At 40.2% G+C, this 12,900-nt stretch overlaps 1 protein-coding gene across 1 annotated transcript in view; it reads right to left on the bottom strand.

Moving 5' to 3' along the window:
• Positions 1 to 586: 586 nt before the first annotated feature.
• The window catches only part of SNX9 (sorting nexin 9), a gene marked incomplete at its 3' end in the record, with an annotated part of 39,009 nt that continues 26,695 nt past the window's right edge, over positions 587 to 12,900 (bottom strand). Inside the window, exons 11-15 of the mRNA XM_009702587.1 lie at positions 12,809 to 12,900; positions 10,218 to 10,321; positions 7,384 to 7,461; positions 1,613 to 1,689; positions 587 to 676 (exon numbers count right to left, since the gene is read on the bottom strand). The exon at positions 12,809 to 12,900 is cut by the window's right edge and continues 6 nt beyond it. Of these exons, the coding sequence (XP_009700889.1) occupies positions 587 to 676; positions 1,613 to 1,689; positions 7,384 to 7,461; positions 10,218 to 10,321; positions 12,809 to 12,900 (441 nt within the window). The remainder of the gene's footprint in view (positions 677 to 1,612; positions 1,690 to 7,383; positions 7,462 to 10,217; positions 10,322 to 12,808) is intronic.

Raw genomic sequence — 12,900 nt, 5'->3', positions numbered from 1 at the left:
CTACCATTTTACTATTTGATGGCTTTCATATTACAGAGAACAAAGTGGTTGTTTTTTTGTCGCTGGGGTTTTGTTCGGGTTTTTTTTCCCCCAGAAAAGCTAGCCCTATTCTCTATTTTTTAATATTAAAGAAACTTCTAGGCAGTGCATGATTATTTATCTCATATCAGTAAGCTAGCCATATAAGCGTACACAATTTTTCCTACAATACTGGTATGGTTTAGTATCAGCTCCTATGTAAGACTCAAATACTACAAGTTTACTCTACTGCTATTCAGCACCTTGGCACATGAAGTTAACCTGAAGAAAATCATGAAGCTTCTAGTGCTCTGCTCTACCAGAAAGTCATGATAGTCTCAGATCTCGAGACAAGCTCTAGCTTCCCTCTCCTCTCAATATTTTTTATTTTGAAAAAAAAAAAAAAAAAAAAAAAAAAATCAACACACCAGTTTCACAGAAGCTTTCAGTGTTTCTGGAAGCAGGGGCCAGGCTGCTGCAGAAATGCAGCATCCCATACCTACCCCCACTTTGGTTGCCGTAGGTCTTCCTACTGCCCAACGCTTAGAAGGAACAGCCCCTCACGTACCTTATGAGCTCCTATGATGTCAGGGAAGCAGCCAAGAAATCCTTTATATTCATGATTTGTTTCCATCAAAAAGTGAAGATCTTTCTTTGGCTAATAAACAAAGTGTAAGCATTAGTAAAAAGATCTGTGGCACATTAACATCACAGAAAAGAAACTACGATGCCAAAAAAAAGAGTGAGGGGAAAAAGGGAAGGAAAGAATGGAAAATACCCAACTCAAAATCTAAATTGTTTAAGTTTTTCATATTTAAAAAGCTCCTTATTAAAACAGAAGCTCTTTGGAGTAAGGCACTGAGCACCAGTGAGAAGACACCTCTGTTCTTTGTTTTACTCAACAGCAGCTCACAAAGCGAGGGGTTTTGCCTCAAATTGGCACTGAAAAGGAGTTACCCGTACAATCTCCTTACGGATACAGATATGTACATGCACAGGTGCATCTTCTTACTTGCCGGCTTGGAAAGCTGGTTTAAGAACTTCCAGACTCAACCCTGAGATCAAGAGGATCTGCATTTTGGAGATTTTAAGCTTTAGATACCCTAAACATCAATTTATGACTGGAATATTGACACCAATCAGGATTTACTTAAGCTAGATTTTTACTGAAGCAGGCAATTGCACATCAAGACACTGAAACACAGCAAGACCTGCACCCTGTAGACATTTGGGGAATGCAGGGGGAAGGGAGAAACCCTATCCTTGATTAAATCTTATTCTTTTGTATCGGTAATGAAGACAGCTCATTGACATTAGAAAACAGACGCGTTTAAAGAGGAAGTAATCATTTTCGTATTTTAGAAACCAAAATGTGAGATTTCTGATCCAAAAGAAATATTCTCCCATCACATCCCCTCTACACTGACACTCAATAGAAGAGAAGATGAAAGGGCATTTTAAAGTATTAATAATTTCATTTAACTGGTCTGCAGCACTAGCAGTTATGTTTTAACAGAAAAGAAAAAAGTCAAAAGTGATCCAAATAGGTGCTATGTGTGTACACGCTACGCCAATGCATTCATAATACTCCTACCTGCTCTGCCACAAGACTGGCGATTTCTTCATAGGTTTTTCCTGCTTCTGTTATTGCTCCATTGAGATCAGATTCTCCTGAAAGCAAACATCGGTGTTCAAATTACAGTAAGAAACTTGCCTTGATTCAAGGCAAATTTCTAAAATAATAAATGCCTAGTCATCATTTTATAACCAGCCGTAATAAAGAAGTTAGAAAAGTATTCGTAGTTTTTATACCACTAAAGAAGGAAAGCTCTGAAGATCTTGTAGAAAATCAATGCTAAAGGAACCACGTAAACACTGTTCTACCACAGTACTGGCACTATTCACTCCCACATTTCAGAATTATATGTAGTTCAAATACACAGGTATCCCTCTACACCGGGCAACGGGAAGCCTACCAGAATGGGAGGGAAGGGAGAATGAGGAGGGTGACACTAGGAGACAGACTAATGTGTTCTGATTGTTAATAAATGATTTTCATATCCTGAGAAGCAGTAAATGCCCCGCGATGCCCTACGGAGCAGTGATGCTAGCCCTAAGCTCTCCAACAGTCCTGCCCCGTAATCCTTAGAAGGTCAGAGAGGCAGAAGGAGCCCCAACTAAGTTTCTTCCTTGCCAACCAGATTTCTGACCCTTTTGGGAACTCTTGGATCATATTTTCAAGCTCTAAGAATTGCTGCTTTGGAGAGTGAGCTTCTAACTTTCATCATCCTATGAAACAGATCAAAGGGCCCCACAAACTACACTTGAAAATACAGACATCGCCACCAATCTGAAGCTACACACCACCACAACACAGTAAACCACTGTATTACTAGCAGGACATGGCTATGTGGGACAAAGATGGAAACACGCCTTACATTCTTCGGGTTTTCATGCCACTTCACCTTCCCAAAACACCACAGGTTTTTTCCATCCTTGTTAGCTTGTCCAAAGCATGAAGTCAACAGTACGGAAAGCAAATTGAGGTAGAGAAAGGGGAAGGTATAATTTGCAGATATCGAATATTAGTTTAAGAAAAAATGATTTTTCTCATCCTTTCAGACATGTCTTGATATTAGGCAGCAGTTAATCTTTTACGAATGTTTTGGTTTTAATCTATAGACATTAATCAGTGACTTAACTGAAAATTACCAAACATTGATTTCATTAATAATTAATTTGAACATTAAAGTACCTTCTTTTACTACAACATATGGACTAATCTATGTTAGAGATTTATTAGATAGGATTCCTTCATTTTAGCATGTCCTAAAGGAAACAAGATAATGACTGAATGTTGTTTTAGTTCTATCAATTGATTCTTACTTTCCATTAGACTGGTTTCATAAAGCCAAAAGCTTTGAGGCAAAGCTACTGATCCTAAAAAACTAGTAAGTCCAGCAACACAAACACTGCTAGAGAAATAGTTATTTTTCCTCCTATTTGAGTCTGTCTGGATAAAATAAAACCAAAACCAACATGAAATCCTATTGTGAGTTCTAAAAGGTACATAATTCAGCAGATGTCTTCATGCTGTTGTGAAGCAAGAAAAAAAAATTCAGGGAGATCATTTTCATTATTTCAGGTAGATTTAATTCTATTATTTCAGAATTCCCCATGTCTGCTCAGAATTAACCTTGAGTAACCCTGAAGTAACCGCTGCTTAGGCAACCAACTCTTAGATTTTGGGACAAAACATGGTGTGGCTTTAATTAGACCAACCTGGCTTCTGACTCTAGATCTTGCGGTTCATTTCATAATGCCCTAAAAAACGATGACACTTCCTATCTGAGCAAAAAGAAAGAGGAAGAGTATGTATGTTCAAGCAGAAAGAGAAAATCCTCTCCTTCTCTGCAGAACTCACTCAAAGGACCTTCATAGACTGGAGCTTCGAAAAATCTGGACAAACCCACCCAACATCGGTTCTTTTTCATTCAGAGGCAGCAGGGCACAAAGCCAGCTTGTAGAAGGCACAGGGTGCATGAAGAGTTTCTACTACTAGTAGAGGTATTCACACTCCTCCAAAAGTAGGACTAAGAGATAGTATATTTAAAAGTTGTTCCAGGCAGTGCATCCTGACAAGAGACAGGCACACAATCAGCAGAAGAATATCTGCAGCTCCTCACGCTGCATCCTTTTCTTCTACTACCATCTCTTTTTCAGGTAGTGCCAGGGAAGCCTTAAAGTCCGATTTCATCTCTTGCCTGCCGCAGCCTCCGAGCTGTAGTATGCATTGCCAGCAGTGCCGTGCCACGCTCAGTCGGTCGGTCACTCCCTACACCAGGCCACCTTGTCGGAGACACCGCATGCAACCCACGTGCTCACCCATCAGAGTCACCTGAATTCCAGTAGCAGTTTGCTCCCCATCACTGTTGTCAGCACGGGTTTTGGTTAGAGTTTTGTTACTTGGACAGGACTGAGTTTCCAGCATTCTCAGCTTCTGAAACGATGTGCAGCTGGGAACGGGCTTCTTAACTCCAGCTGCGAAAGCTGAGCTGGGTCCCAGTGCAAGGATATACCAGGATGTCAGGGGTTCTTTAATCAGTGGAAAAGCAGAAAGCCCCACATGCTGCTGATGTTTGCAACAAAATTAGGGCAGTGTGCATTACACATACCCCGACGAGAAACAGAGGGCTTAAAAGTATTGCCTGAAGGTAGTTGTAAAAAGACCAGTTAAAATGGCTAGTAATATTCTACAGCTATTTTGACCCAACCATGAGGAGAAACTGGTATTTTCATTGATTTACAGGCCTGCACGCTGTCAGAGGGAGATGAAGGAAGATGTGAAATTATGAGGAGTCTTTTGGAGATGTTTAGCAGAGCATCTCTTAGCAGCTCAACTGCTTGGGAAATGCCAGTGATTATCACCTCTGAGGGAATACACCAGGCATATCCAGGGAACTAATATTCTCTAAGCCTTGACTGGGGCAAAAGAACTTTTTTTTTGTCAAGAAGTTTTTTCTTTTGTTTTCTTTTCTTTCAAAGCATGTTTTAACAGAATCCAGGAGTACGGAAAAGATCAAGTTTAATGTACCAGGGAACTACTGTAGCAAGATTTTTCTCGACGAGTACACCTCAGACTGACAATGTTGAGCACACGAGCAGCTCGGAAGGCAAGATGTGCCTGTCGCTAGCTGGCAGGGTAGTGAAACTTGTATGTAACTGCCTCACAGAATTCCTGAGGGGTGATGTAGGATTAGGAGATCTTACTATGATTGAATGGCACACCACAGCCATTCACCTTTTCTTAATATAGGAGAAAGACTCGCCCAGATTTGGCACCGCAAAAGAGAAGCCACGCTACTTAAGGCTGTGTTAACCTAAGAGCACCGTATGATGCAATAAGATAGGCAACAGTGCCAGGCTGCAACACGTCTGGAACTGTCCAATATGCATTTTTGGACCAGGTTCATACCTTCAAAGCATGTGTTCTTAAAACATATCGGGCAGTACATAGGCCCGTGGCCAAGTTAAATGAGAACCTCTCAATGTGTCCTTAATAGTTTTAAGGGTACCCTGCAAATACTGGGACAGATTCCTGCTATGCACTGTGGCTGGCAACTAATTGATAAGGCTCATTCTGCAGCATAAGGAAAAAAGCTTGAGTGAGTCAGATGAACGAGTGCATCTGGCCTGGTGAAATCTTAAACATTTTAGGCTGAAGATCAGAAGAGAAGGCAGTAGACATTCACCACACGTAATAAGGCTTTGCAGAGCAAGCAGGCAGCACGGATGAAAAAGGTAAGGACAGCAGATACATCCCATCCTAACTGTGCAAATGAGCCAATAACAGTGTATGCAGTGTGTTAGAAGTCAGCTACCGGTAGCTGGAAATGTTTGTGTCATCAAATCAGTCGCTGCAATCTTCAGTGGCCTACGTGCTTAAACTTCCAGAACTACTTAAGAGAGGATGAAGAGATTCAGCTCCCAACCGAGGGCCTTTATGTATGGCTGAAGGAGCCATTCCTCTTTACTGGTAGTCCAGAAAAATCATACCCCATCCTTAGCCTAGCTAATACTTCTTCATTTGAAGGAATATGATTTCTTTTAAATATTGAGATCAGGAAAGCCCCATCCTATCAGTTTAAATCCAGGTGCTTACGTCTCTTGCATAGTCTGCTTAATCCACAGACCTGTACCTGAGGTACCATCAAACTAAATTGTACACCAACAGCAGGCAGGACAGAGTGAGGGCAGCAGTGATGAAGACATTTAAAGCAACATGTGCACTGCACTTATTCTCTGTTTCAGGGAACTCAAATTAAAAAAAGCAAAGAAACCCACTTATTACTAATTCTGAAAAAATACACTGGTGTACCAGTTATCACAAAGAGCAAAATAAATGGAATCAGGACATCAATGGGAAGGGCATTTTCCTCAGCAAGATACTAGGGTGCAACCAGGTACAGACGGGCAAACAGCAAAGAGAAACATCCTTGCCTTGCTCCCAAGCATCACGGGATCTATTCTTTCATACCATTCGAAGATGCTGGAAATTAAATTGAAGCTTTCCTTCGTAAGGCTGATCTGCAATTTTGCATTCTAGCTTTAAGCCATATTGCTTTCCCTTTACCCTGGCAAAAGAACACGTGTTAGAGCTCAAGCAATTTTCGGTCCTTTCTCAAGAATTCTTGCCACAGATTGTATCTGGCTAGGATTTACAGTTTTCTAACCCATGCTAAGAGCACATAACTATGGAGATCCCCGACTTGGTTCTCACATCCAAAAGTAACATTTTAGGCAATGTGCTATGCTCCAATTCTAACTAAGCACTCATCCTGTTGAAGTTCAGGACAGAGATGAGAACAAACTCCAGGGACTGTGCCTATTTCCAATGCTTCCAGCAGCAGAGAATCTGAGTTTCAGAAGTGGTCACATTTTAGTACATGGTTTATGGGGCAAAGAGTTTTAAGCGTACAAAGCAAGGGACAGATGAGCAGTTAGAGTAAGTACTGGTCAACTGAAAGTCCTAAGATGGAAAGATTTCAGGAAGCCTTCTATGCTATAACATTTAAGGTTTTAGAACAGAGCAATTTTGCTATTAAGTCTAGAAGAAAAAAAAAAGAGGAAAAAAGAAATACATTTGACAAGAGAATCCCAGACAAAATGGACTCAATAAACTCCCCCTGGAATATGAGGAAATATCTTCCAGTTATCTGGAAAACATCTGCAGAACTTAACATATCAACGCAGGATTTTAAGTTTGGCCTAAAGACTACATTTTAGGAGAACACTGAGCAATTGATGCCCTCCTTTTCGCTCCCACAACTATCACACCTAACACAACAGGCTCTATTTTAGGGCTCTTGAAGGAGAAGGAAAGGTGAAAGACAAGAAAAGGCTACAGTAGCCAAGCCCCCGGCCCACACAATGGTATACAAAAATCTTGTCCTAAGTTTTCCATCCTCCCGTGGAGTAGTTGTTCCATGAAGTAAGTCACACAATAGTTCTGTGACAGGTATTTCCAAGGCTGCATTTTCCCCCCTTTCCTTTGATATCACAAAAAAATGCTACAGCACGTTTCATCAGTCAGGTCAGTGACCACATTATATATTAACAACAGCGAGCTAAACTCCTCCACCACCACCAACCCACCACATGTTTATACAGTTAGAGAAAACAAGATTGCAGACTAGAATATAAAAACCCCATAATACACACAGGGAAATAAGTTTTAATATTTTTTCCCGAATCATGTTTAACATCTAAAGTTCAAAGAGGAAAGCATTACGATCTCTGGCAAAAAATGTAGCATGATGCAATTCAAATCTCTTTTGTTAAGTACAACTGGAGCTACGGAAGTACCTTGGTATCCACTAGTGCTGAAGACCAGTGCCAGGCTCTGCAATGCTTTTCCTATCTTCTGGTATTCCTTGGGTAGTGCTGAAAGGGGGAAAAGGATGGGGAAAAAAAGAGGGAAACAGAAGCAAAAACCCACAAGGGTAATTAAGACTAAATCTGCAGCATTTCCAAAACTTGACAGAAGCAGATGTCAAAAACAACTAGGTTTTACATTTCCTCTAGTGAAGCATTGACAAACACATTCTTACCCCCTCCCCTGTTACAGATGTTCCAAAACTGGATAAAGCAATTGCAATTGGGATTCTTGGAAGCCACAAACAGCTGGGGAAACAGTGTGTGACTGCTATTAAAAAAAAAAGGGGGAGGGGGAAATAATCTCACTGCACTCCTAGTACAGTCCTCCTATACATACAGTGAGATTTTTTTTTTCCTCCCTCCCATGAGCAGACTTTACCCTCCAGGGCAGGGAGGAAGAGGAAGAGGGAAGTGCTGCAGTGATATGGAGAATAGATCTCATTAATATTTTAAGAGAGGAGATTATTATACAGACTTATAAACTCTCCTCAAGTCATGGATTTTATGTTTAAAAGCACTAGAAACCAAGATTATCTAGGGATAAAAATTGATGCAAGTATAAAAATAATAAAATTGGGTTTTATAGTCTATTTTTTGAAAATGTAGACATAAATTGCTTCCTCACAATGAAGTCAATAAGCCGTGATTTATGAGTGCATTCATTATTAACACTTTGAATACCACCATCCCAGAGGCCTAAAAAGCAATCTGAAAAGCAAAAGCCATTTTTTATAAGCTACCTATGCTAGCAGAAACAAAACAAAACAAAAAGATGTGCTTTTTGTTGTCAAATATTTGTATTCAGAGGGTACACTGTCCAGGTAAATAGCAGGTTTTTAGTTGCTCTAGCATCCCACACAACCTGATTTTCACAGAGGAACCCCTTTGAGTGGTAAAAAAACCACCACAAACCCCGCCCTCCCCCAAACCAATAAAAAACAACCCCCCCCAACTGCATCATTTTATTGATTATCTTTGATCAAGTTCTTGCCCAGAAGTTAGGTTATTGATGACAACTGGTATTTCTTATACAACAGGTACCATTCAGAGTACTGGAGCTCTGTTACCAGTCACTGAATCCCCAGTGGAAACTTCAGCAAAGAACGTTTGGTTTCTTTTCACTTGCATTTAAGAAGTTTCCACTGTCAGTCATTTTAAATATCAGAGAATGGAAGGCACGTAACTATTGCTCAGGAAGTGCCAAAAATACTTCTGATTTGGGACTAGAGCTGACAGGGAACTTAAAGCCTAAGAGATTACTGAAATTCTTCAGTTTTGCACGTCCTGATTTACCAGTCTCCTTTTTCTATTCAGTATGAATGTCTGGCAAGTTAAAATTTTCAACACAATCACATCTGACTTACTGTGTTTATGCTAACTAACTAATAGCTGTAACTATTAGAAGAGTCAATCCATACCCAAAGCATTAGTGTCATAAGTTTAGGGGAATTTTAAGCTGTGAACAAAATACTGAATTTCTACAGTAAGCACAAGTCACAGCCAGCCCTCAGCTATGGTGGGTTTGATCATTCTGCAAGGCAATGCTGTTTTTCTCATCTCATCTGAGGGGCCTTATTCCTTCCCCAGCCCTCCGCTTCCCCTTGGTATCATTTGCCGGCGAAGCGATATCCGTCGAACATTAGACTTGTGTCCTGTGTCAGACTATTTTTGACCTGCAGGGAGGGTCAGTGACACATAGAAGGAAACCCTCTTATTCAAAGTGGGGAAATGTAAATAATTTACAGTTCACATCCTAAGGTCTAACGTAATCACTACCAGAAGAGACTGGGCTTCTGTACTTCCCATTCCCTCCAGTCAGCCCCAGATATTCAACTGCAACGTTAGATTAGAAAGCAGCAAAGAGAGAACTCGGGAGATGTACTTACTCCCAAATCTGGGGACAGTGGGGTTTTTTTGTGGGAGTTAAAAAATGGGGATAAAAAAAGGAAAGAAAAAAAATGGCAGAGACTTGAGGAGACTTATGTGATAGGTCTTTGGTCGCCAGACACTACAGCCTGCCCTGAAGTGTTTCTTATCATGATCCTCAGCTGTAGTACCTGCTTCCTTTCAATAGCTGCCTTGTGTGGTGGCCACAAACACTGAACACTGCTGTGGACTACGAAATTAGAGCCCAGCCAGAGTCATAGGGACTTGGTGTGAAGTTCTGCAACCCTAAATATCTGTGGGAAGGAAGAGACAAGATAGGAGAAAAAGAAGTGGGCTGAAGATTAAGTTAGAATCAAGTTCTTTTTTTCTTTTCTTTTCTTTAAACTCATTTCATCTTTAAATCACTCCTCCTGGCATGCAAGAATCCTAAATAAGGGGTTAATAAAATGCAATCATTTATGACTTCAAAGAGCCAGGTCTACTGTGCCCATGTCACTAAAATGTAGATAAATGACAAATATATAAGAACAGGTCCAACAAGGGCTTTAGCTGGATTACTAGAATTATTTAACTTTTAATATTTTTAAACCTATGGGCAGGGACCAGATATTTCTGTTACGAGAGAAAAAAACCAAAAAACAAAAAAACCAAAAAGAAACCCAAAACACAAGCAAAACCCAAAAAACTTGCACAATTTATACTCTCAGACACTGAAAGCAGCCAGAATGCTGTACAATTCTCATGATAATTTAGGATTTCCTTTAGTTTTAAGATGTGCTTTGAATTATAAACAAAAAACCCCCAACAACGACATAAAAAAGAACACAGAGAAAAGCAACACAAAACTGACTGCTGAGTTCAGAAGGGACACTTACGCCCTGTACACCTCTTCCAGTGCTCTTGTCCCACTGTCAGCAGCTCTTTAACTCCATCATCCATTGCTTTGGTGAACCTACCCACTGCATCACATTTCTGTTCTCTGTGGCATTTGGAAAAAGTAAAAACACAAAGCAGTTTAACAGATGCATTATGTTAACTTTAAACACAGTACTGAAATGTTTAGTAGTGTCAACTAGGTCTTAAAAAAACACAGAGAAATAAATTAATTCCTTGAAATCTTTGCCATTTCACTGAGGTCAGAATTTCCCTCTTTAGGTACAGACATTTTTCATTCTATTCCCCCCCGCCCCCTCTGTTAAACATGTAGTATTGTATCATTCTTATTATAGTTCGTTACCTTAAAAAAACAAAAAAAAGGCTACTAGCTAAACAGCCTCCCCAATGAGATCAAATAATAACAGAACAAGAAAATCTGATTTGAGGAAAATGCATCCCTAGAGCACTTAACACAAATAGAAGAACCCCACATGGACAAGAAATTAGATGTTAGAGTAACAAAAGTAGCAGAATTCATACAACAATGAATATAAAGAAAAATAATTGTTCCAGATACTTTAGTAAGTCTAAAATAGGTGAATAAAAACTAACATAGCAGTTATTTCAGGGAAATATATATGCATAACTTTATATTATATTGACAATACCGTTGTGTTCAGCTGTGTTATAGAGGGGAAAAAACAAGTGATGCTCAAAAGAGAATTCTGAATTAGTATGTGCCTTTTTATCCCTCTTTAAGCATGTTTTCATGCAGCTATCAAAGCTTTCCATTAACATAGCACTGCATACACAGCAATGCTCTGCGAGCTCTGCAAAAGAAAACTAGACATGTATCTTCTAATTTTCAATAAGAATGATTCAAACTGCATCAGACTTTACCAGTGCTCTTGACCAAAGCCTGTACGAGACAGTGCTCACAGCAAGGCAGCCCTAAGCGACTGCCCAGTGCCCGGGCACCAGCTCCAGCTGTGGCCCCACCACCTAGAAGCTCCCACCTCCCCACCAGCACCTCCTGCCTCAGCTGGAAACCCTACCCAAAGAGTTACTTGCACAGAAAGAGAACCTGGGCTTTCCAACAGACCCTTGTTTTACTCCCATTTTCCCAGAAGCAAACCATCCTTTAATTTTCTGTACTTCATACTTTACGGCACTACAATCACAGAACAAGTTGATGAACCAGCGCAGGGTTACCATCCTTGGGTCAAAACCAGGATGACGCAGGGCTGTCGAAGTACTAGCAAAATTGTTTCAGTAAAAAGCCTCTTTTCATCACCGAAGAACCTAAGAACTATTGAACAAGCTGGTTTGCCCACTTACAGGAGCAATGGCTTTCAAGACTGTGTTCATACGCACTTTTAACAGCACCCTGAGACGTTCCTAGGCACTAGACCATGGCGTGGAGGTCTGAGGGGTTACAGCCAGCCCTGCAATGCCTGGAGATGGGTCCCCAGAACCACCCCAGGCTGCCAGCCCCAGCCCAGGAACCGATACCCTCTGGTGAGCATTCCCCGCAGGCTGCTGGTGTATATATATGACACATCACTTCAGAAAAGTAGTCAAGTTTGAAATCCTCACGTTCAAAGTGGAAACGACCTAAAAACGTCCATCTTTTTTACTAGTACAGAACTGCTACTACAGAGCTATTATATACATCTTAATATGCACTGCATCACTTGGATAAAGCCTATGCTGGGATATTTCCAGGTGTAGGTACACTACTGCTTTGCTACTAGAAGCACTTCTGTCTAGTTTATCCACAGCTTCAGACACAAAACATTATCCAAGTTTCTATGTTCTGCAACAGCAAGCAAAGCATGTTAGGCATACTACGCATCTTCTACGAAAAATGATTAAGCCTAAAGGAGTGAAATAAAGGCTGCAAAGTAAATCCAGTCTTTCACTCTAAGAACTAGAACTATACATAAAAACATATGTTATATGCATATATAACATATACTTATATAAAATAAATATATCCATTTGCACTTCCAGAAGGATATCGCAAAAATGCAGCCACTAAATTTGATAATTTAAGTCACTTTTCATTTTTAATAGCTTTTCATGGATTCCAGATACTAGAATCATACTGTGTGTGCATTATATACAAGTATTTTACAGAAACATCGTTTTCCTTGATGGTCCACCTAGAGCTACCCTAGGTTACTTGGTAAGTCTAGCACACTTTGGAACAGTTCACAATTGAAGATTACAGTTCAAAATATACTTCTATAGCAATATAAAACATAACTCCACAGGATCTGCCAGTACTGTATCTCATCAACTAACTTTGCATGAATTGTACTGTATCTCATCAACTAGCTTTGCATGAATCTTTTTAGGATCAGCATTCAATCACTGAAGTCAAAGAGACCTCACATGGTGTTCCACTAACTTTTGGAGGGGTTGATACGAAAAATCCCATATTCAAAGAATTTTTCAGCTCTGCCTTGATGAATACCTCTTCAAATCCACGAGTATATGTGCATGCTTACTATTCTAGTTTTATATTAGCTCAGTGTCTGTTGTATATCCAGATGTATAATGTCCATGCAAAAAGAAACCACCTTACATTTCTACCATGTCCAAGTCAGGAGCTTCCGGTTCCATTGTAGAAAAGATCAGGACTCCTACAGTTTCATCTTTTTCTGCCTTCCGCTTTCC

Source organism: Cariama cristata, unplaced genomic scaffold, assembly GCF_000690535.1.
Source record: "Cariama cristata isolate BGI_N322 unplaced genomic scaffold, ASM69053v1 scaffold21936, whole genome shotgun sequence".
NCBI classification, from domain to species: Eukaryota; Metazoa; Chordata; class Aves; order Cariamiformes; family Cariamidae; genus Cariama; species Cariama cristata.
Note: the sequence above shows the minus strand (reverse complement) of the source record. Positions and strands in the feature narration are given on the sequence as shown.